Genomic DNA, 25,050 nt, shown 5'->3' on the forward strand with positions numbered 1-25,050 from the left:
CCTGCTGCGCTTTTCCAGCAACACATTTCCATCTCTGATCTCCAGCATCTGCAGACCTCACTTTCTCCTCCAGAGACAGTATGTTCTTTTAGGGTGAAAGGCAAGGCTGGTAGGTACAGGGAATGCTGGAAGACTAGAGAAATTGAGGCTTTGGTTAAGAAGAAGGAGGAGGAAGCTTATGTCAGGTATAGACAACAGAGATCGAGTGAATCCTTAGAAGAGTAAAAAGGCGATAGGAGTATACTTACAAGGGAAATCAAGAGGGCAAAAAGGGGACATGAGATAGCTTTGACAAATAAGGTTAAGGAGAATCCAAAGGGATTTTATAAGTACATTAAGGACAAAAGGGTAACTAGGGAGAGAATAGGACCTCTCAAAGATCAGCAAGGCAGCCTATGTGTGGAACTGCAGAGATGGGGGAGATACTAAATATGTATTTTGCCTCAGTATTTACTGTGGAGAAGGACGTGGAAGATAAAGAATGTGGGGAAATGGATGGTGACATCGTGAAAAATACTACAGAGGAGGAGGTGCTGGATGTCTTAAAATGCATAAAGGTGGCTAAATCCCAGGACCTGATCAGGTATACCCTAGAATTCCGTGGGAAGCTAGGGAAGTGCTTGCTGGGCCCCTTGCTGAGATATTTAGATCATTGATAGTCACAGGTGAGATGTGGGAAGGCTGGAAGTGGCTAAAGTGGTGCCATTATTTAAGAAAAAAGGTAAGGCTTTGCAAGGGAACTATAGACCAGTGAGCCTGACATCTGTGGTGAGAGTGTGGTGCTGGAAAAGCACAGCAGGTCAGGCAGCATCTGAGGAGCAGGAGAATCAACATTTCGGGCATAGGCCCTTCATCAGGAATGAGGCTTGTGGACAGGAGGACTGAGAGATAAATGGGAGGGGGGTGGGGCTGGGGGCAAAGTAGCTGATAATGCAATAGATAAGAACTTCAGGGCAGAGGAAATGGCCTGGGGGGGTGCAGTGAGAGAAAGACTCACAGAGATCCTTGTAGAGAGGAGGAGAACTTCTTCAGTGGGCAAGTTGTTGGAGGGATTCCTGAGGGACAGGACTTAAATGTATTTGGGTAGGCATGGACTGATTAGGTATATCGACATGGGGTTTTGCATGGGAAATCATGCCCCACTAACTTGATTGAGTTTTTTGAAGAAGTAATGAAGAGGATTGATGAGGGCAGGGCAGTGGACGTGATCTGTATGGATTTCAGTAAGGCATTTGACAAGTTTCCTCATGGTAGACTGGTTAGCAAAGTTAGATCTTATGGAATACAGGGAGAACTAGCCATTAGGATACAGAATTGGATGAAAGGTAGAAGACAGAGGATGGTGGTGAAGGGTTGCTTTTCAGACTGGAGGCCTGTGACAAGTGGTGTGCCACAAGGATCGGTGCTGTATCCGCTGCCTTTCATCATTTATATAAATGATTTGGAGGTGAACATAGGAGATATAATTAGTAAGTTTGCAGATGACACCAAAGTTGGAGGTGTAGTGGACAGTGAAGAAGGTTACTTCAAAGTACAACGGATGTTGATCAGATGGGCCAGTGGGCTGAGGAGTGGCAGACATGGAGTTTAATTTAGATAAATGCAAGGTGCTGCATTTTGGAAAGGCAAATCTTAGCAGGACTTATGGTAAGGTCCTGGGGAGTGTCGCTGAGCAAGTGCAGGTTCATAGCTCCTTGAAAGTGGAGTGTCAGGTAGATAGGGTAGTGAAGAAGGCATATGGTATGCTTTCCTTTATTGGTCAGAGAATTGAGTATAGGATTTGGGAGGTCATGTTGCAACTGTACAGGACATTGGTTAGGCCACCTTTGGAATATTGTGTGCAATTCTGGTCTCCCTCCTATTGGAAGGATGTTGTGAAACTTAAAGGGTTCAGAAAAGATTTACAAGGATGTTGCCAGGGTTGGACGGTTTGAGCTATAGGGAGAGGCTGAACAGGCTGAGACTTTTTTTTCCTGGAGCAACGGAGGCTGAGGGGTGACCTTATAAAGGTTTATAAAATCATGAGGGGCATGGACAGGGTAAATAGACAAAGTCCTTTCCCTGGGGTGGGGGAGTCTAGGACTAGAAGGCATCGGTTTAGGGTGAGAAGGGAAAAATTTAAAAGGCACCTAAGGGGCAATCTTTTCATGGAGAGAGTGGTGCCTGTCTGGAATGAGCTGCCAGAGGAAGTGATGGAGCCTGATACAATTACAACATTTAAAAGACATCTGGATGGGTATACAAATAGAGTCATAGAGATGTACAGCATGGAAACAGACCCTTCGGTCCAACCTGTCCATGCCGACCAGATATCCCAACCCAATCTAGTCCGACCTGCCAGCACCCGGCCCATATCCCTCCAAACCCTTCCTATTCATATACCCATCCAAATGCATCTTAAATGTTGCAGTTGTACCAGCCTCCACCACATCCTCTGGCAGCTCATTCCATACACGTACCACCCTCTATGTGGAAAAGCTGCCCCTTACGTCTCTTTTATATCTTTGCCCTCTCACCCTAAACCTATTCCCTGTAATTCTGGACTCCCTGACCCCAGGGAAAAGACTTTGCCTATTTACCCTATCCATGCCCCTCAATTTTGTAAACCTCCATAAATAGAAGAGCTTTTAGAGGCATATGGGCCAAGTGCTGGCAAATGGGACTAGATTAAGTTAGGATATCTGGTTGGCATGGACGAGTTGGACTGAAGGGTCTGTTTCTGTGCTGTACATCTCTATAACTACTAACCACCACCAATGCAGCTAATTCGATATTTACAAGCAAAGCTCATGGGCCACACAAACTGTCAAATGTGAGGGAGAAATAAGAAGAGAGGGAAAGGGCTATATCAAAATGGAATCAGAGGAGGAGATAAAGCACTGTATCTCCCGCTGTGCCCACCTCTCTCTAAAAGCATTGAGAGTATTGATGGACACTGTGTGCTCCAAGGACACCTAGGTACAAATGGAATGTGTAGAGGTGAAGTGGAACCAAAAATACAACAAAAGGATTTTCAACTAACTAAAGAGGGAGAGTGCTTTTGCCCACAGCCAATATAGACATGGTCCACGGATCCCACAGCACTGCAAAATAAACAAGGCCTATTAAGGGTAATGCTAGTATCAAAAGTGAAGGGGTGTATGGAGAGAGGGAGGGGTCTAAATAAGAATCCTGCTCTTAAACACGCAGTCCTAGTATCACCTCCCTCAATTAACTCTGGGGAGCTTCTAGTTAACCCTTAAGGGGACTTTCATTTCTAACAGTGTCACTACGGGCTGAATGTCCTACTCCTCCTCCTGGACAATGAATCCTAATTTCCTTTCTGACTCCCTTTCCAGGATGACACCAAGAACTTCAGCCGGGCGCCCTCATGGCGCAAGCGTTTTCGGGCGAAGGAGATGCGTGACATGACCTCAGATACGTCTGAAACTCTGCCAGCCAACTTCCGGGTGACTGCAGCCGCCATTGCATCGCAGAACGTGCAGCTGCGGAAGGTGCAGCCAGACAGTAAGTCCCTGGTCACCTTGTTTACGGTTTCTATCTCTGGCTTGGTCATACTGAGAGTCCTGATATCAGGCAAGCTATGGGGAAGTATGTCCAGGTGACTCAGATATAGAACTTTGGGGAAGGGGAGGATAGTGTAGGGTTAATGTGGCACCACCTACACCATGAGACTTGAGTGAGGGTAAGAGAGATGTGTGTTTATATAGCTCCTTTCATATTTTCAAAACTCACCTAAGTGCGTTACAGCCAATGAGATGTAGTGATTGCTGTCACATGATAACTGGCAGCCATTTTGTGCACAGCAAGCTGCCACAAATCACAAATATGAAAACATCCAGATCATCATTTTTTTTTTGTGATATTGACCAAGGGATAAATATTGACCAGGGTATTGCAAAGAACTCTCTCGGCGCTGATCCTGCGATAGTGTGGCGCTCCTTAAGCACTCACTCTACGACAGGAAGATATGAGAAGGAGTTTAAGAGGGAAAGGTAAGTGATGTGGGAAACACACAAGAAAGGATGAGAGAGAGAAAAAGACATACACAGAGATGACGGTGATGGTTACAGGGATGCATACGATACTGAAAGAGACAACAAGACATACCAGGAGGGGAAAGAGAGCGAGAGAGAAAGAGACACATAAACGGTGTTTGGAGGGGGGAGATTTGCAGGGAGAGACATGCACAGTGGAGGGGGGCAGAGGAAGACTACATTGTAATTGGCCAATTAAACTAATGCTGCAAGCTTCTTAAGAATTCAACTGGTCATTATTTTCACACAAATATATATTTCATTGTAACCTAGGTAACCCCTCAGGGACTCCGCGAGCTGACACACCATCAATCCGGACGTACTCGTGCTAGCATCACTCAGCAAGTAAGTGTGAGTCTGACCCATGTTGGGGTTAGTGGAGCTGCGTGCTGTAAGACCTGGACACAACAGTATTGGATAGTTTAATTCTTCATTGTTCAGAAGTAGGGATGTTTGCTGAGGACTGCACAATATTCAGCAGAATTCACGACTCCTCAGAAATTGAAGGAGTCTGTGTTCAAATGCAACAAGATCTGGACAATATCCAAGCTTGGGCTGACAAATCGCAAGTAATATTCATGCCATACAAACGCCAGGCAAAGACCATTTTCAACAAGAGGCAATCTAACCATCACCCCTTGATAATCAGTGATATCACCATCACTGAATCCCCCACTATCAACATTAACCAGAAACTCAAATGGACTCACATTATAAATACAATGGTTATGACAGCAGGTCAGAGGCTAGAATACTAGTGTCCAAAGCCATCTACAAGGCACAAGTTCAGGAATGTGATGGAATACTCCCACTTGCCTGGATGAGTACAGTTCCAAATACACTCAAGAAGCTTGACAAATTCCAGGACAAAATGTCCGCTTGATTGGTACCACATCCACAAGCATCCACTCTTTCCACCACTAACACGCAGTAGCAGCATTGTGTACTATCAACAAGATACAACTGCAGAAATTCACCAAATAACCTTAGACAACACCTTCCAAATCCACAGCCACTCCCGTCCAGAAGGACAAGGGCCACAGATACTGAAAACACAAATGTACGTACATTCTGTCCAAGCCACTCACCATCCTGACTCGGAAATATATCGCTGTTCCTTCGGTGTTGTTGGGTCAAAATCCTGGAATTCCCTGCTGAATGGCATTCTCAGTTAATCCACTGTAGATGGACTGTCACAGTTCAAGAAGGCAGCTCATCACCACATTCTCAAGGGGCAACAAGGGATAGGCAATAAATACTGGGCCCAGCCAGCAATGCCCACATCCCATGGATGAATTTAAAAATGAAATTTGGTAAATCATAAGTTAACTCTGTAAAAGATGCTGCATTAAGCATTTTCCCTTTTGCACTTGCAGATCTCGAGGGGATTGTGATGAGTCGCTGTCGTCGTGCAGTTTATTGTGGCTAGAAGAATCGAAGAACCAGTATGAGAAATATCACAGAACTGACCCGACTGTTACAAGGGCAAGAGACCCTCCCCATCCACCGCTGTCTCCTCTCACCCTCTACCCTAGTGTTGCACCCAAGAAGAGTGGGCGAGAAGCTGGAGAGATTGTTTCATTCCTCCAGTGATGCTGTTTTCATCTTGTGTCACTCCGTGGACCCCACATCTGAGGTCAATCACCCACTGCCACTCTCCCCACCACTCCCTCCAGACTGTTAGCGGGACTGAGCCACAGTACTGGCTCAAGGCCTGTGGGTGACCCAGGGGTACATAGCAGGAAAAGCTATGACGCGACTTTAAGGTATTGTCCTGTTTTGGGTCCTGGATGTAAATATACCGATCAGCCTGCCCTGCCCTCCCACAGCCACTGTTTCTTCCCATCCCTCCCGCAAAGTGGTGGGATTTTTTTTCTTGTGAGTGAGAGTTCCCAAAACTGTTTCTGTGCCAGAGAAAGTTGCCTTTGAGAAGTTTTTATGATTTATTTTAAAATCCAGCTGCTCCTTCTGTGCTTGCACTTTGGCTTCTGCATCCCCCACCAACCTCCCATCCAGCTTCAACCTGTTCATGCTGCACAGCACAGTGTTCCATCTCCCCACACACACACACACACACACAGAGTGTCACCCCTTGCCATCGATTGACTAAGCTCTTGTTTGATTCAGAGATTATTGTCTAGGCAACAGGCTCAGGGGCACAAACAGACAATTTGTCAGAGACTGAGCTTTTTATGGGACATTGCTGTCCCTGTCAAGGAGAGTTTGATGGGGGAAAATGTAGAGGTAGCTTTACTCTGTAACTAACCCTGTGCTGTCCGTGTCCTGGGAGTGTTTGATGGGGACAGTATCAAGGGACAATTAATTTCTGTTTAAAAGAGTAGAGGCAGCTTTACTCTGTATCTAACCCCATCCTGTCCCAGTCCCATGAATATTTGATGGGGGAAAGTACCAAGGGAGCTTTATTCTGTATCTAACCCGGGTCTGTTCCTGTCTTATGAGTGTGTGGTGGGGATGGTGTAGAGGAAGCTTTACTCTGTATCTAGCCCCGGTCTCTCCTTGTTCTGTGAGGGTTTGATGGGGACAGTGTAGAGGGAGCTTTACTCTGTATCTAACAAATTCTTTAGCTGTTTGTCTCTCTCTCTCTGTCATTTCTCTCCTGAAAGAGGGAGACCCTGTCCTGAGCCCTGAGAGTCATGAGTATCTGCATCATTGTGCGTGACAGTGAATGCTGATGTTAAAGCTGTCAGAGAGAGATGGAGGAGGAACCTTCAAGACTGCTGTAGCTCTGGGCTGAGGCCTGAAGCCTGCAGTTGTCCAGAAGGAGCTGCGAAAAGGACAGCTTTTGCAGGACCTTTCAGATGAAGCAGTTTGGCCTGTGCCTCTCTGTCCTCCTTAACTGCAATTTACAGGCTGACCATTGGCCTTCTCCAGCCCAGGCTCCTGGGTTTACTTGGTGATAGGACCCTGTAAGGGCTGCAGAGGTTTTTTGGGGGGTAAGGGGGGTGTGTGAGCGTGGGAAGTTTTACTGCTATGTTAATATAGCTGTTTTTTTCAGAGTTGTGTTTGCTCTCTATGCCCGTTTTCCTTCTATTTTGATGCTCCCCCCGCCCCACACACACACAGACGGCACATCTCTCCGAAGGTTCCTCAATAGCTAATGATGCGCTTTTTTTTTTATTATTATAATGTCAAAATTTGGAAGCAAGCAGCAAGACACTGTTGGGTTTCAGAGGGCATTTCACAGGGAGCACTTGCTGGAGCCATTGGGGCAGGTGGGGAGGGCCAAGTCATGTTTGTGCAGAGGTGATGGTGGAGGGAAGGTTCCAGATGAAGTGGAGTAGACTTCAATCACTGGTTCCACACTAAGTCATGTCCAACTCCTGCCCAAAGTCATGTCAGTGACTAGACGATCACCCTGTGCAGCTCTGCACCCCAATTCTCCTGGGATGATGTGCGTCCACGTCTGTCAGAGCATCCCTATCCCCCTCTGTACTGATACCTGTCCATCACTACATCAGCTGATGCTGACCTCACCAACTCCCACATCCTTCCTCCAGCCCCAGGACCCCCCCTTGTTAAAATTCCATCTCCACTCTGACACTGAGGTACTCCTTCTCTGAAATATGGTCTGTTCAGTCCTTATTGAAAATGTAAATTAAGCTTTGCTGTCAATGCATCGATTGCTGTTAAGCCCTGAGGTGTTTTTTTTTGTAAATGGATGTTTACTGTATTTATTTAACTCGTATAATGTTCTGTCATTGGTCTGGAACATTCTTTGAGATTTACTTGCTCATTTTTACTTATAATGACTGACGAGGAAAGGAATCTCCCTTTTTTATATTGTCCCAAACTCGCTCCATCGTCTCGTCTGTTATTATTAATTTATTCGTGCTCTGCGCGTTTCCAGGTGAGTGTATTTAATGTATTTACATAAAGGTCTGTGTCCAAACTTCAAAATATTCCTGGCCCCTTTATTGATAAGCATCTCTTTCCAGAACACAGTGACTGGAATATAATATGGAAAAATGTGAGATTATCCACTTTAGTCAGAGGAAAGGATGTGCATAAATGGTAAGAGATTGGAAAAGTGTATGCAGGTGTGCAGAGGAACTTGTTGCTAAGTCATTGAAGGCTAACATGCAAATGCAGCAAGCTGTGAGGAAGGTTAATGAAATCTTCACCTTTATCACAAGAAGATCTGAGTACAGGAGCAGCAAAGCCTTGCTTCAGTTCTATAGGAGCTTGGTTAGACCAAGTATCTGGAATACTGTGTGCAGTTTTTAATCTCCTTATCTCAGGAAAAAGAAAACTGCCAAAATGTACAATGAAGGTTTACCAGACTTATTCCCAGGATGGTGGGACTGTTCCATGAAGAGACATTAGGAGACTGGAACTAAATTCCCTAGATTTTCTAGGGATAAGAGGGGATCTCATTCTTACAATATATACTTAAGGGGTTAGACCGGGTAGATGTTTCCTCTAGTTGGTGAGTCTAGAACCAAGGGGCATAATTTAAATATAAGGAGGATCTTACTTAGGTTCATGAGGAGAATGTTTTTTGCGCAGTCTTTGAGTACATTTAAGGTAGAGATTGATAGATTTTTGATTAGAACTGATGTATAGGGTCATGGGGATGGGGTGGGTAAAAGGCATGAAAATGATCAGTCAGTCTGATTGTATTGAATGGCAGGGCATGCTGGATGGCCTGAATGCCACCTCCTGTTCCTATCAGGACATATTCTCAAAGTTCAAGGGCAGGGATGTTCTTCCACATTATCAAGAAGGAGACAGAAGTCGCTCTTGGGGCTAAAGGGATCAAAGGGGATAGGGAGAAAATGGGAACAGACACTGAGTTGGATGATAGGCCATGATCATACTGAGTGATAGCGCAGACTCAAGGAGCTGAATGGCCCAATCCTCCTATCTTCTACATATAGCCTCTAGGTGGCCAATGCCTGCTGTCCTATGATGAGTGAGTAGTGTCCAGTTTGGGCACTGACCACTGATGCTGGGAGAATAAGGCCAACAACAGCCAAAAATATACAACCACTTGTAAGGTTGTATTGCCATCAAGTGATCACATTAGGTTAGTGCTGCCTGATAAATGGGACCAGGAAAAGAACAACCCTGACTGTGTGTATGTGAATGAATGAAAGAGAGAATTTGTGTGTGTATATATCAGGAGGTGGGGTGGGCTGCATGAGGATACTGCTGTCTCATTACAGACCTTGGAGCTTCATATCTGCAGAGAATTTATGGGACTGAAATAGACCATTCAGCCCAGTTGTCTTATGCTGGTGTTCATGATCCACGTGAGCCTCTGCAAATACAAGTCATTTTGAAATTTTCTCTAGCTTCCCCTTAAATGCATCAATATTTTTCTCATTTCAGCCACCCCCTGTGGGAGCAGGCTCCACATTCTCCTCACGCTGTGGGAAAGTAATTTATCCTAAATTCTCAATTGTATTTATGAATAACTGCTCCATGTGTGTGGCTTCAAATGGGAACATCTTGACTTCATCTACCCTATCAAACCCCTTCACAATATTAGAAGATCAATTATCTATTCAGAACCCAAGTAATAAAAGTAATTCTGGTCCACTATTCAATGAGATCGTGGCTGATCTGATAATCCCCAACTCCTGTCTTTTTACCCATAACCATTTATTCTCTTACTGATTAAAATTCTGACAATCTCAAGCTTGAATATACTTAACGAGGGCTCAGTGATTAGCACTGCTGTCACACTGCCCAGGACCCAGGTTTGACTCCATCCTCGGGCTACTGGCTGTGTGGAGTTTGCATGTTCTCCCCACCTCAGTGTGGGTTTGCTTCCACAGTCCATGGATGTATTGACCAAGCTAAATTGCCCATCATATCCAGGGATGTGTATGTTAGGTAGATTAGCCATGGGAAATGCAGGGTTACAGGGATAAGGAGGTAAGTCTGGGTGGTCTGCTCTTCTGAGGGTCAGTGTGGGTAAAATAGCTTCCTTCCACACTCTAGGGGTTCCATGATCCGGCCTCAACAGCCTTCTGCACAGAATTCCAGAAGACTTCCAGCCCTCAGAGAGGAAATTCCTCATCTCTGTCTTAAATGTATGACCCCTAATTCTGAAATTATGCCCTCTGGTCCTAGACTTTTCTACGAGGAAACAATCTCTCTGCATCTATCCTGTCAAGTCCACCAAGGATCTTATATGTTTCGATAAGGTCACCTCTCATTCTTCTAAACTCCAATGAGTACAGGTCCATACCCGGGGTTAACCCAATGAACCTTCTCTGGACTGCCTCCAACATCAGAATATATTTCCTTAGATAAAGGGCCCAGAACTGTTAAGAGTATTCCAGCTGTGGTCTGACTAGTGCCTTGTAAAGATTGACGAAAATCTTATTTTTATACTCCATTTCCTTTGAAACAAAGGCCAACATTCCATTTGCCTTCCCTATTACCTACGAACATGCTAGCTTTTTGTTACTTTTGCGCAAAGACTTCCAAATCCCTGTTTTTTTAGCTCTCTGCAATCTTTCTCTTTTAGATAATATTCGGTTCCTTTCCTTCCTGTCAAAGTGCATTTTCCCACAGGATATTCCGTTTGCCAAGCTTTGCCCACTCACTGAACCTGTCTATATCTCTCTGCAGACTCTTTGTCATCCTCACTACTTGTCTTTCCATCTATTTCTTGTCTTATCCTCAAGGTGAGACAACTCACCAGTCATGCTCAGAGCTGAGGGCGTAAGATTCTCAGCTTATCACAGGCCTCAAAATTGGCCATGAGTGTAACTCATCGCCTGACTCTCCAAAGCCTGTCCACCATCTGCAAGGCACAAGTCAGGTGTGTGATGGAGTACTCCCCGACTGTCTGGATGGGTGCAGCTCCTACTACCGTCCAGAGCTCAATACCATCCAGGACAAACCAGCCAGTTTGTTTCACACCACATCCACAAGCATCCACTCCCTCCCACCGCTGATACTGAGTAGCAGCAGTGTGTACTATCTACAACTTGTACTGCAGAAATTCAAAGATCCTGAGGCAGTACCTTCAAAACCCATGATCACTTCCATCTGGAAGGACAAGGGCAGCTGATACATGGGAATATCATGTGCACCCACCCAATACCCTTCTACCAAATCTCACCTAAAGAATCTACGAAGGGATGTAGACAAGTTAACATGAACGTGCATCTAAAGTAGAATGTGAGTAATGGTCCACTCATGGGAAGAATGGAAAGTTAACTTGAAGCTTTGGTAAACAATCAGGCAGTGCCTTATGACAATTCATTACTTTTGAAATGTTGTCACTGATGTTTTGTCAGGGATGCAATTTAATCACAGCACCAGCTGGAATGGGGTGGGATGATCAGGTATTGTGCTATTAGTGGGGCTGCTTGAGGGGTAAATATGGATTCCAGGATTAGGTCTCCCCCATTGTTCCAAGATTGTAGAATCTTTCACACAGCACAGATGGTGCCTTGATGCAAACCAATACACAAGAGGCTGAACGGCCTCTTTCTGTGTAGTTACTGTTCTCTGTCTTAGACCTCATTGGAAAAACAGTACCTCTGACAATGCAGCACTCCCACAGGAGGAGACTGGAACAGGATTTTGTGTTGGAGTGCATCAGGCAATGTATTGAGCTTCTATACTGCATTTCTCACCATTGGATTTTTTGGGATTACCAGAAGTTTGGGAGTGAGAGGTTTGGTTGCTGATCTCAACTGGTTAATGGTTTGCCTCAAACCTCTGGGTGTTCATCCAGGCAGTGGAACTCATACGCCTGCTGATTCTGGAATGAGCTAAGACAGTTGAGTCTGTTATATCCCCTAAAGAAAAACCATCACAAGACCCCGCGGATGAGTGAGGGAGTAAAAAGTCAAGGAAACCAACTGACAAGGGAACAGACCAAGTTCGGTCGAATGCACCAGTTCAGTGAGTTTGGTAGACATTTGGGAAATGAGATCAGTGAATTTTATTAAACGATGAATAAATCTGACATTAAATGTTAACTTAAATACAGGCACTTAAATTAAAACAATTGAAAATAAATAGTTAAATAATAATGAAATAGCTGAAGGAACCATTTAACGGTTTCCACAGTTGATGTCAAAGGATGATTGACAACTGCTACCTGCCTCACAGGCCTCGGATCCCTGTTACATATGGTTCCCTAATCAATGGATACAGTCTTAAAACAAGGATGAGAAAGAGAGAGACTGGATTACAGGCAACAGGAAGAAACCATTCATCCCATCGAGTCCACTCCAGTTGTAGTGGACTAATAGAGTCATAGAATTTTACAGCACAGTAAAAATGCCTTTGGCCCATGTCCATTCTGGTCATGAAGCATCTCTCTTCCAATCCCATTTTCCAGCACTTGGACAATAACCTTGTAGATATTTTCGAACCTAACTGTTTAGGGATGTTATCACACTCCTCTGGGAGTAGGTGGTATTTGAACCCCAGTCTCCTGGCTCAGAGGTAGGGGCACCACCACCAGAGCCTTGTATGCTGCAGCATTTCAAGTGTTCATTTAAAACTAACGGAGTGGCCTGGCACGTTCATGGTTGAGATAATAGATTTCTTGTTGGGCTGGGAATGGGCAGAATGGAAAGGAGGCAGAAAAATGGACTTGACGAGATGGGTGTGAATGGAGGAGCAGTTCAGATGGGCTGAATGGCCACCCCATCCTGTCACCGGTGGCCCCAGTCTCCCTCATTTTCCCGGTCAATGAGTTGGTTCTCACCGGCCTTGACTCCTTGACGATTATCTGAGACCCATGAGGAAGATTGCCCCCGGGGTTGTTCCCACTCACAGCCGAGTACAAACAGAGGGGTCTCCGACCTCCCTCTCCGTTGAGAGTCCAGGTCCAGGTCCCGCTCACGTCTAGCCCAATCCGCCTGGGCATCTCGTCATAGCCTGATGTCCCGGATGTCGGTGGGGGTTCGAGAACGTTCCCGCTCCCCAGACTTGGCGGCACGAGGCGGAGCGCGGCAACGGGACTGCTGTAACCAGGCCTGAAGCGCGGCCTCCAGTCGCTCCTGACAGGTTCGCAAACACTCCTGCGAGGTAGGGGTCGGATAGATAGAGGTTTGGGTGGTTGGGAAGTTCAGGGTGGGGTTGGTGGACGAGGTTGAGGTTGGAGGGTGGGGGTGTGGAGGGTGGGGAAGGTCAGTGGGGTTGATGGAGGAGGTTGGGGTGTGGGTGTTGAGGGTGGGATAGGATGGTGGGAGATGGGTCGCTCAGTGAGTTGGGAATGTTAATGGCGAGGGTGGGAATGTTAATGGGTTTGGGTAATGAGGGGTGAATGAGGTTGGGGAGAGGAACATGGACAGTTGTTAGTGTCACATCCTGGTTGGCCCAGATAATTCTGGACAAGCAGTGGCCTTGCAACTGTCACATCAATCCATTGAGCAAAACTTACATTACATTGCGCCTGTTCACAATGTATTGACATCCCAAAAAGATGTTTGCAGCCAATGAAGTGGAGTCGCTTACAACATGGAGAAGGCAGCTGCCCAAATTGCCCACAGGAAGTTCCCACAAACAGGTAGTTTGGTTTTGTGACGTTGACTGAGGGATAAATATTGGCCTCAGGACACTGGGTCAGGGATTTTTTTTTCCCGCCCATCTGCGGACTGACCTGAATTTAATGTTGCATCTGTAAGTGAAGGGATGTTGCACAGTCAGCACTGAGGAGATCTGACATGGGCTCCAGTCCCTGGAATGTGAAGGGAGACAATGAGTATTTGGACTGGGGAAGAAAAGGAGAGACAGAGAGAACTTAATTTCTCCATATCCTTTCCAGGAGTAAGAGAAAAACCTTTGGATATGAGAGCCATGCTTTAAATCTTGGAATGCAAGGCCATTAAATTGAAATGTATCGGATCCTTCAGTTGATTTGACAGGGTAGATGCTGAGAGGACGTTTTTCTCTGCCATCCATATGTAGAGAGCTGTTATTTTTATTATTCGTTCACTGGACGTGGGCACTATTGGCTGAGCCAACATTTATTGCCCATTCCTGGTTGTTCCTGAGAAGGTGATGGTGAGCTGCCTTCTTGAACCACTGCAATCCATGTGGTGTAGATAGACACACAATGCTGTTAGGAAGGGAATTACAGGATTTTGACCAAGCAACATTGTTCCTGCAATGATATATTTCCAAGTCAGGACGGAGAGAAACTTGCAGGAGGTGGTTTTCCCATATGATGGTCATTACTGTAACTGACCAGAGGTACATGACCACCATCACATGCCTCACGTTATAGGACCAGTAGGAGGTGCAGGAATGGGGATTATAGAGACAGGAGCATGTGGGGAATCTCGATTATGGAGAGAAGAGGGAGTAGGAGATCTGAATTATATAGACAAGGAGAAATAAGGGATCTGGATTGCAGGCTCAAAACATGTAGGAGAACTGAATTATAGGAGATGGGAACATACTGCATTATCAGGAGACAGCAACTGGAATTAAAGCTATAAGAAACAGGAACAGCATGTGGCCATTCAGCCCTTCAAGCCTTCTTGGCCATTCAGTAGGATCATAAACTTAATTCCCCAAAACTACTTTCCTGCATTTTTCCTGTTATACCTTGATTTCCCTTCTGATCAAGAATCTCATCTATCTCAGTCTTAAATATACCCTGCCCCCCACAGCTTTCTGAGGCAAGGAATTCCAAAGACAACTTTGAGAGAAGAAATTTCTCCTCATCTCAGTCTTAAATTGATGCCCGTTTATTCTGAGGCTATACCTTGGTCCTAGATCCTACCATGAGAGATAACATCCTCTCAGCATTTATTCTGTCAACCTCTAAGAATCCAGTATGCTTAAATGAGGTCACTTGTCATTGTTTAGACTTCGCTCACAAGACAATCCCTCAATCCAGGGATCATCCTCGTGAACCTTTTCTGAAATGGGTAGCTTGGTCGGCATGGACGAGTTGGACCGAAGGGCCTATTTCTGTGCTGCATGACTGTGTATCTGCTGCCCTTGCCCTTCTAGATGGAAATGGTGGTTGATTTGGAAGATTTTGTTGAGGAGCCTTGGTGCATTTCTGCAGTGCATCTTGTAAATAGTACACACAGCTGTTACTGAGCGTTGATGGTGGAGAGAACATGTTTGTGGATGTTGTGCCAGTCAAACAAGCTGCTTTGTCTTGAATGGTGTCAAGCTACTTGAGCTGCACCCATCCAGGCAAGTGGGGAGTCTTCCACCACACTCCTGACAGGTGTCTTGTTGATGGTAGACAGGCTTTGGGGAGTGAGGAAGTGTGTTACTCACGACAGAGTTACTAGAGTTTGAGTTTAGGATGAAGGGAGTTTTCTCCATGTGGTTGCTCTCAGTCTTCAATGGCTCGAGCCTGACAGATTTTTGGACGGTAAGGGAATCGAGGGCAGCAAAGTGGAGTTGAAGGAAAAGGTCACCCATGATTTGGTCAGAAGGTGGAGTAGGCCCAAGGACAAAATGGCTACCTCCTGCTCCTATTTTTGTTGCATTTCTGCGTCATTGGGTTTCACGAGATGTAAAGAGGTGCTGGCAGCCAAGAAACCCTGGGGATACTAGTCCAGTGACTGTACCACTACCCTCTCTCCCCATGTGACAAAGGAAGACAACAGGGATAAAGAATGACTAAAGGATCAGCAGGAAATTGGATGGGAAACACTTGAGGGTGTAATGCAACCCGATAGATCGCGTTGCCAATCATAAGAGGTCAGAGGTCCACGATGGTCAGCCCTTATGGCACAAGTGTCAAGTTTTTCGGAATTCCCTTACCGGGTCACAGTGGATGGAGTGTGCAAGGTGATCAGTCAGCTCCCGGTGCACAAGGCAATGTTCATTCTGCCCATCATGGAGGCCGGTTATTGCGGCAACAAGGCTGGCTGCCCCAATCACGGACGGTGGATATGAGGTAAACTCACAATCTGAAAGACAACATCCCAGAATTATTTGTTTGACAATTTAAGGCCTTTTCCAAAACCCCACTCTTCCAGTCCCGCCTCTGCAGTCCCTCAAAATAGTGTGTGAAATCTGGAGTTTCTAGATTCTCCTCTCTGGCAAGACCTGCATCTGTCGCCCATCCCTAACTGCCTTGAATGAACAGCTTGCACGGCCAATCTAGAGGGTGGTTAAGAATCAACCACGTCGCTGTGGGTCTGGAATCATGGGTAAGCCAGACCAGGTAAGGACAGTATGTTTCCTTCCCTAAAGGACATGCTGGGTTTTCACAACAATCAATGATAGTTGTCATGGTCACTAACAATGAAACTAGTTTTAAAGAAGCATGGAAAATAGGACCAAAGAGTAGGCCTTTCAGCCCTATGAGCCTGCTCAGTCATTCAATGTGATGATGGCTGATCACCCAACTCAGGCCCTGTTCCTCCCCATACCTTTAGCCCTAAGAACTATATCTAATGCTTTGTGAAAACATCTGCAATTTCAAAATCTTTAAAAATTAATTAAGTTATGAATACTGATATCTGCCCTGGTGAGTTTTGAACCCATGTCCACATCCCATTAGACTCTGGACTATTAGTTCCATGACACTGAATTAGTGGCAATTTCTCCCCCCATAATTGGGCAGAAATCCTGAAGGCTTCTATCTCTCTGTCCAAAAGAACCCCCATTCTGCACAGTGAGGCGCTGGTCCCTGGCTGCTTCCGCGATTTGCTCCGGTACCTATTGCGCAGAGTGAGATGAAAGTCTCTGTGTGCTTTCGGACAACTTGCTCTTTGACCCTTGCCAGGCTTGTGGCTCGTATTAAATGCTCCACAAACTCCAAGGCAGTTGGGGCTGCGATGTCCCAATGCAGTTTATTCAAAAGCAGCAGCTCCATTGTCTATAGAAAGAGAGAGACAGGAGGAAGAGAGTGAAATCTATTGTGTACGTAACTCAACAACATCACTGTGAGGGAACAGCCCAGGCAAGAGTTTCAGGACCTTTAACCTCCTGAGTTACCTTTCATCTAATCTCAGGGTGATGTCCATTTCCCTGCGTGGAGTCCAGAAGATCTCACCAAGTGGGACCTTAGATTGAGTGACCACCCTGGGAGATGCAAATTACCTGATGACTGCCGAAAGACCCCCCGATACAAATGTGTACCTGTGAATATTGTTTGTAAATGGGTGGTTTAAGTGTGTCTCCAGTTGTGTGTGTGAGATGTATGTAGGGTAGTGTATGTGTGGGGATGGATGTGTTTATGTAAATGTGTGTCTCAGCTAAACCACTGAGTCTAATTCTGGGCCTCACACCTTCGGAAGGATGTCTGTTACCCAGAGAGAACTTTACAAACTGAAACCAGGAACAAGAGTCTTTCGTTCTGGTGGAGAGACTGAGATCGCTCAAAATAAAAAGGTGCTTCTCAGCATCACCCACCACACTTTAACACCACAGGGCTTTGAGGGTGATTTAATAGGATGTTCAAAATTATGAGAAATTTTGACAAAGAAGCTAAGGTACAACTTATTTATTCAAAGAGGGAATGGCCAAGGAGGATGGTGTCGATACATTCAAGGGGAAGCTGGATAAGCAAATGAAGTAGAAAGGAGTAGCAGGATATAGCGAAAGGGGAGTTACATTAATGGATGGGTGGGAAGAGGGTCATGTACAGCATTCACACCAGCATAAAGCAGATGGGCCAAATGGCCTGTTTCTATGCTGTGAGTACTTTGTAATCCCTGTAGACTGTTTCCATGGGCAGGATGGTCAACATCTAGAGGAAAGGGGTTTTAAAATAGTAGCAGGAGGAGGGGGAATGTTAGTTCCTTTCATTCAGTGAGGTTTTGGGATCTGGAATGTGCTGCCTTGTAGGTTAATATCAGCAGATTCAACAAGAGCTTTCAAAAGCTAATTGGGTGAGTATTTGAAGCACAAAGAGTTGCCAGATGACAGCGAAAAAGCTGAGACTAATTTGAGAATTATCAGTTCAGCCCGTGATCTCATTGAATAGCAGAGCAGACCTGAGGGGCTGAATGGCCTATTAATCCTTCCAGAAAGCTAACACAGACCGGATTTGCTAAGTGGCCTCCTGTGCTGCAATCTTCTATAGACCCTTCAGAATTGAGACAAGGAGGAATTTCTTCAGTCAGAGGGTGGTGAATCTATCGAACTCATTGCCAAAGAAGGTTGTGGAGATCATGTCATTGAGTGTCTTTAGGACGGAGATAAATAGGTTCCTGATTAGTAAAGGGGATTGACGGTTACAGGAGAAAGTGAGGGCTGCAGATGCTGGAGATCAGAGCTGAAAAAATGTGTTGCTGGAAAAGCGCAGCAGGTCAGGCAGCATCCAAGGAGAAGGAGAATTGACATTTCGGGCATTTCCTGAAGAAGGGCTTATGCCCGAAACGTTGATTCTCCTTCTCCTCGGATGCTGCCTGACCTGCTGCGCTTTTCCAGCAACACATTTTTAAGCATTGATGGTTACAGGAAGACAACTGGAAAATGGGATTGGGAACCATGATTGAATAGCTGAGCAGACTCAATTGTCTGAATGGCCTAATTCTGCCTCAGGTAGACAATCCTTTGTCCCAAAGCCAAAAAGCTCTGAAATCTGAAGTTTTATTTTCTCCTTAACAAGGTTGTTTGGTGGTGCGAACAGTTAACGCAACTCCACACTCACCCGACGTGATGTAGTGGTGTGGCCCAGCACTGCCAGGCGTCAATTCTGTCTCAGCATGCGTAGTAATCACGGGAGGGTCTGCTGTATGGTAAATTTTTAAATTTTACTATGAAAATGTCATTTAATCCTTTATCCGAAAAGTTCCGAAATCCAAAAGACAGCTGGTCCCGAGGGTTTCGGATAAAGAATTGTCTATACTATATCTTACAAAGTGTCCTTTTTCACATCGTTCCTACAGACAGATAAATGCTTTCCCTGCTGGGATTAGTGGTGTCTGCCAAGGATGCCTTTTGCCCATCCCTCCTCTTCCTCCGCAGCCATGCCTAGCAATATTATCGCTGGATTGTTAATCTGGACACCCGTATAACTATCCAAGGACCCAGGTTTGAATCAGATGATGGAATTTGAATTCAATAAAAATCTGGAATTAAGAGTTTCATGATGACCATGATGCCATTGTTGTCAGAAAAACCTATCTGGCTCACTAATGCCCTTTAGGGAAGAAAACACATGTAGGAAGCCCCCACTTATGGTGGAATGGGATAAAGCAATGTCGCTCAGAGACTTTGGAAAAAATGAAACGGGAACATTCAAATCCTGCTAAGACCTAGGTCCAACTGACCGACTGCAGGCTGGTGGATGGTCACAGTTGACAATGATGTGATCTCCTCAGCAAAGAACAACATCAAAGGAACTGTGAAAATGTTAAAAAAAATTTTGGGGTGGCACGGTGGCACAGTGGTTAGCACTGCTGCCTCACAGCGCCAGAGACCCGGGTTCAATTCCTGACTCAGGCGACTGACTGTGTGGAGTTTGCACATTCTCCCCGTGTCTGCGTGGGTTTCCTCCGGGTGCTCCGGTTTCCTCCCACAGTCCAAAGATGTGCAGGTCAGGTGAATTGGCCATGCTAAATTGCCCGTAGTGTTAGGTAAAGGGGTAAATGTAGGGGAATGAGTGGGTTGCGCTTCGGCGAGTCGGTGTGGACTTGTTGGGCCGAAGGGCCTGTTTCCACACTGTAAGTAATCTAATCTAATCTAAGGTGACTCCAGACCCACTGCAATTTGGTTAATTCTTAACTACCCACTGGGCAATTAGAGATGGGCAATAAAAGCTGGCCCAACCAGAGACACCCTCATCCTGTGGAGCAGTGTGGAGACCACTCCCTCACCGATAGATCTGGAATGGGACTGGGATGTCACCAGTTGGGTGCCACCGCAGAGGAATGACTCAAACTCACCCGCAGTTCCCCAGGCCTGGATGAGTGGGCAGTGTAGGCGCACACACTGTTTATGGACAGCGGCTGTGTTTCCCTGAGCTTAGAGGCCAGGAGCAGGCAAGCCGAGCCGAGCAACTGCAGCCTTGACTTCTCCAATGGCACTGCCGATAAGAACCGGTCGAGGTAGCTTATCGCCAGAGGGAACACCTCCTTCTCACAGCCTTCCTCTTCACAAACCTGCAGTCCAGGGAGACACAGACCAGGCATACAGTTCATCAACAACACACAATTGCATTTGTATAATGCCGGTTCAAATTAAAGATGCTTCACCCACCAAATCTTAATGTCACAAGCAACAGGACATCAGGACCGAGATGTTAGGTTTGAAGAAGCAGAGCGTGGATGGAGAGTTTAGGGAGTTAATTCCTGAGCTGGGACACAGGCAACTGAAGATATGGCTGCCATTGATGGAATGATTAAATTGGTGGGTGCTGAATAGGCCAGAATCAAAGGAGTATAAAGATCTGAGGGGTGTAGGAACTGGAGGATGTTACAGAGGTAGAGATGAGGTATGGGGTGGTGGAAGTTAGAGTTAGGGGCTGGAGGATATTACAGAAATATGGAGGAGTGCAGGGACTACGGGAGGGGTTTGGGGGCTACAGGAGGTTACAGAAATAGGGAGGTGTATCAGGCCTGAAGGAGGATACAGTGTTTTGAACAGAGCATGTATCTTCCCTCATTCCTTTAAAGATATGGAACATTGCAAGGTGCTTTGAGGATCTATTGAACTGTTTGCACTCCTTTTTTATATGTCTGTTCCTCGCCCTGTTTATCTGTGTGTTACTTTTTGTGTTTCTTTTGTCTGCTAGTGTCTGTATGTGTGTGTGCCCCTGTTCCTATTTTCTCCCCTTATCCCTTGGTGCCTTTAAAATCTACAAATGTATCAATCTCTTACTTGAATGTACTCAATGACTCAGCCTCTGTGGCAGAGAATTCTTCACTCGGTGTTTGACCTGTGGAAATGATTCCTTGCCTTAGTCCTAGACAGTCTACTTCATATCCCCTGGCTCTAAACTTCTCCAACCACAGAGGCATCTTCTCTGCATGTAGACTATCTCGTCTTGTTAGAATTTTATGCATTTCAATCAGATCCTCTGTCATCATCATATACTCTACTGAAAACAAGCCCAGCTGAACCAATCTCACCACATAGAACATCCTACCATCCCCAGGTCAATTGAGTCCGTCAGGCGGGAAAATTGGGGACTTTAAGTTAAATTTGATTAAATTTTTAACTTTTGAGAGAAGCCAGAGAACGTTGTGCTCAAGAATCTGAGCATCTTTCAGAGTGGATCATGACAAGAATTACATATAACACTCAAAAAGGTTGAGCAGCTATTTAGTTGCAGAGTTCCATGAATGTCCTGGGACATTTTCAGCAATTTCTTTGCAACAGATATATTTGAATAAGGTACATTTAAGTCCTGAAAAGTTTTTCAGAATACCACCTAATGTGGAGAACCAAGGTGTGGTAGTGGTGGGGTGTGAGGTGGTTACCATAGGGCAGTTCAACTGTGATGTCCTTTACAGTCAAGTAGCCAGCAAATGCTATCAGGTTTTGCACGTGAACAGATGCAATTTCAGTGCAGCAGAGAGGGGGTGGGGGTACAAGACTGGCAAATGTCACCTTCTCAAAAACACTGAACAATGGAACAGCAATTGAGCAAACAATAGGGACACAATGAGGTTATTTAGCCCCTCAAGCCTGTTCACTTCCATGGTGGCGGTTTTCTATCTTAATTTCCTGCACCCACCTTTGCTGCAACCCTTCCCCAACCAAAGCTCCATTGTGGAATTGCCAAATGAGTTACAGTCCAACAGCTTTTTCATTTTTGGTAGGAAGGCTTGTAGAGTTTCTATTCCCCTCTCTGTGAGAGGAAGTGCTTTTAGATAACACCCTTGAACAGCAGCCTGGGTTGAATCTGAAGGTTCTGCTCTCTGTCTCCCCCTTTGTGGATCCACGCCTGTGGGGAGCTGAGTAACTGCCTAGATGATCCTTTGGAATCTTCACCTTTAATTCCTAAAGTAGTCAAGGAGTATAATCATACTTGTCTGAATACAGTTTTGGCCTGGTCATTTCCTGCATCGCAGAATTGTTACAAACACAGGAGATTGTTCAGCCCATCATGGCATCACTAGTTCTAGGACTGAGCCCTTTGCTTTGTATCATCCTGAAGCACCTTTTTCTACTTCAGGTGACTGTCTAATTCCCAAATGAATGGGTCAACCGACTTAATATTTCAAAGTGATGCATAAATGAAGCAAGGGTGAAGGGAGAAAGAAAAACTTTTTCACTCAGGCAAGTAGTTAGAATGCAGTGCGTAAGAAACGTGGTGGTGGTAGGTGCAGTTGAAGCATTTGAGAGGGCAATGCATTGATTATTTGGATGGAACTGTTGTGCAGGGATATGAGGAACAAGGCAGGATATTGCCGCTAGGAGACAGAACGGATGCAGGCACGCTCGGCAGAATGGCCTCCTTACTGGGAATAGAGCCAGCCTCCACCACACTCAGAGGCAGCACTTTCCAGGCACTCATGGCTCTCTGTGACAGCAGCTCTTTCCTCGCGTCTCTTTTAATAACACTGGGAGATTATCTTGTGCAACGTTACTTGACAAATGATTAGAAGCGACAAAGGAATTGAGGCTCGCTACGCCCACCCTCCAACCCTCCAACCCTCCACCTACCTCCAACATCCAGCAGGCCAGCCTGCTCCTCATGTGGGGCTGAATCTCCGGCTGGAGCGATAGAAACGCCCCCGTGTTCGGCAGATACCTCTCCTCTGTCTCCAGCAGCTTTGTCAGCACCCGTGCCTGCAGCAGACAGGGGTCTGGTCGTGCTTGGCAGACCCTTGACGACTCAGAGCACAACACTGTCCTGTCAGCCTCCATCCCTACTCCAGCTTCAGCTTCAGCTGCTGCCTCGGGGGCTCCCTGATATAGCTTGATCTGTCCCCACACTAACTCCTCCCTGGAGCCAGGCTACGGGGGGGGGGGGGGAGCTCACGCTGCCCCTGGCCAATGAAATGCACCCTTAATGTTTCTGATTTGGGGATGCCTTAGTGTTTCAGTCTTCTCAAACCCAGGGAAATCGGGGATGGTTCAACGGAATGCTCATCCCAACTCCCCTTCCCTGACAATTTCTCTCAGCTGCTCAGTCCAAACAGATTTCTAAAGTATTTCCATTCTAGGAGTTTTTAATCAGATCTGCCACCCTTCCGTCCTCCCTCTCACTAATGGTGGGGACTTGTTGATGAGATTAACCCGTTCCACTCACACACACACACACTCACAGACAATCTCACTCCCATATACACATCGTGCGCGCACATTCAGAGACACGTCCACTCACGCAGGCAAACGCACACACCTACCTACCCGATAGGGAGGATTGATGCCTTTCAGTGAGGACCACACCCCCAACATGTTCTACTCCCTCTGTCCCACACCCCCAATGTGTTCTACCCCTTCTGTCTCACACCATGTTCTAACCCGTCTGTCCCCAGTATCTCGGTCAACATGAGCCTATGTATTGGGCAGTGGGAGAAGTAACACATTCTCTCACTCAGTCACACAAGCATGGACACACATTCATAAACATGCAGAGACATGTATAGACAGGAACACATGATAATCCACTCACATACTAACGCACATAGGCATACACATAAGACAAATACATAGTCGCACACAATGACACAAGTTTAGATGCATACACACACACACACAAAATCCTTATAATGCAGGAATCTCATTGAGTATGTAATGACCCTCCAAAGAGCATCCCGCCCATATTCTGAGGGCATGGGTTTGAATCCAATCATGGTAAATGGTGGAAACTGAACTCAATGTATAAAAAGAAGTCTGGAATTAAAAGTGTGTGTTGATTGTCAGGTAAAAAAAGAAGTCTGGTTTACTAATGCCCTGCCTGGTCTGGCCTCCATGTGATTGCAGACTTACAGCAATGTGGTCATTTCTTAACAGCCCTCTGAATAGCTTGGCAAGTGCTGGCCTTGCCAGCGATGCCCATATCCCAGGACTCTTAATTGATTGGAGGACAATTAGAGAAGGACGATAAACAGTGGTCTAGTCAGTGACACCCACATTTTGTAAATAGAGGTTTAAAAAATGCTGGAGATTCGAAACAAAAGCAGAAATTTCAGGAGGAACAGTCGGTCTGGCAGCATCTACACAGAGAAAAATAAAGTTAATGCTTCGAGTCCAATTTGTCCACTTCTCTCTCATTCCGAATTCCTACTTCCAGCCACTCCACTATTTGTGGCCATTCCTCCAGCTGTCTAGGCCCCAGGGTCTGGAATTTCCTCTGGAATACACCTGTCCATCTCTCGACCTCACTTTCTAAGACATTTCTTTGAAAACCTTATTGATCACTTGACTGAGAATCACCCAGCATGGCTTGGTTTCATATTGTGTTTTCCTATTAAAACCTGCCCTTCTCTCAACCATTTGGCTAAAGGTAATTAAATGTAAGTTATTATTGCATGGGACTGGAAAATATTGAATTCCTTTATTTATCATATTTTAAAAATTGGGTAAAGACAGCTGCTCAGGCAGCAGGGGGAGGTGTGGGTGGAAGCCTCTGAAGTACTGCCAATTTGGAATTGGTGACCCAGTTAAGAAAAAGGGTTTTGGATGTGAGTTGGTGGAGATTGACCCAAAACCTGATTATCTCCAGAATGCTAATCTTGTTCTAGTTTAAATTCCATTGCAGGAGGAGGCAAGACAATTTTAGATATTTTTCTCTAATGGACATGTTCAGAGATGTTATGACACACCTCTGGAACTGGTAGGACTTGATCTCAGAATCCCTACAGTATGAAAACAGCCCAACAAGCCCACATTGACCCTCCAAAGGTACCCTACCCAGACCTACCCCATTACCCTATCCCTGTAACCCTGAATTCCTGTAGCTAATCCACCTAACCTGCACATCTTTGTATTTTGGGAGAAAACCAGAGCACCTGGAGGAAACCCAAGTAGACATGGGGAGGATGTGTAAACTCCACACAGACAGTGGCTCAAGGCTGGAATTAAATCTGGGTTCCTGGCACTGTGCTAACCACCGAGCCACTGTGCTGATTTGAACCCAAGAGTTTATGGCTATTTTATCGACTTCCAGATGCTGAGCGGTCTCACTGCCTCA

General features: G+C 45.7%; 2 protein-coding genes across 10 annotated transcripts in view; one reads left to right on the forward strand and one right to left on the reverse strand.

Moving 5' to 3' along the window:
• ppfia3 (PTPRF interacting protein alpha 3) overlaps positions 1-6,103 on the forward strand; it is a 135,244-nt gene extending 129,141 nt beyond the window's left edge. For all 9 annotated transcript variants that reach the window (XM_043679592.1, XM_043679597.1, XM_043679596.1 and 6 more), the window contains 3 exons: positions 3,339-3,507; positions 4,311-4,382; positions 5,414-6,103. In XM_043679592.1, coding sequence (XP_043535527.1) covers positions 3,339-3,507; positions 4,311-4,369 — 228 coding nt within the window. In that variant the 3' untranslated portion in view covers positions 4,370-4,382; positions 5,414-6,103. The remainder of the gene's footprint in view (positions 1-3,338; positions 3,508-4,310; positions 4,383-5,413) is intronic.
• A 5,752-nt stretch (positions 6,104-11,855) lies between these two features.
• LOC122541966 (G1/S-specific cyclin-D1-like) lies at positions 11,856-22,851 on the reverse strand. Its single transcript, XM_043679257.1, has 5 exons — positions 22,575-22,851; positions 19,850-20,065; positions 16,674-16,833; positions 15,771-15,919; positions 11,856-13,057 (listed from the first exon to the last, which is right to left on the reverse strand). The coding sequence occupies exons 1-5, from the start codon at positions 22,776-22,778 to the stop codon at positions 12,908-12,910; spliced, it is 879 nt and encodes a 292-aa protein (XP_043535192.1). The 5' UTR covers positions 22,779-22,851; the 3' UTR covers positions 11,856-12,907.
• Positions 22,852-25,050: the final 2,199 nt, after the last annotated feature.

Source organism: Chiloscyllium plagiosum, chromosome 39, assembly GCF_004010195.1.
Source record: "Chiloscyllium plagiosum isolate BGI_BamShark_2017 chromosome 39, ASM401019v2, whole genome shotgun sequence".
NCBI lineage: Eukaryota > Metazoa > Chordata > Chondrichthyes > Orectolobiformes > Hemiscylliidae > Chiloscyllium > Chiloscyllium plagiosum.

Bases quoted from the DNA above. Each gene is read 5' to 3' on its own strand.
- LOC122541966 (XM_043679257.1), bottom strand. From the start codon at position 22,778: ATGGAGGCTGACAGGACAGTGTTGTGCTCTGAGTCGTCAAGGGTCTGC. The intron at 20,066-22,574 runs GTAGGTGGAGGG...CCTGGACTGCAG, and splicing joins TGGCCTGCTGGATGTTGGAG to GTTTGTGAAGAGGAAGGCTG. The intron at 13,058-15,770 runs GTAAGGGAATTC...CCTACCTCGCAG, and splicing joins ACTCCATCCACTGTGACCCG to GAGTGTTTGCGAACCTGTCA.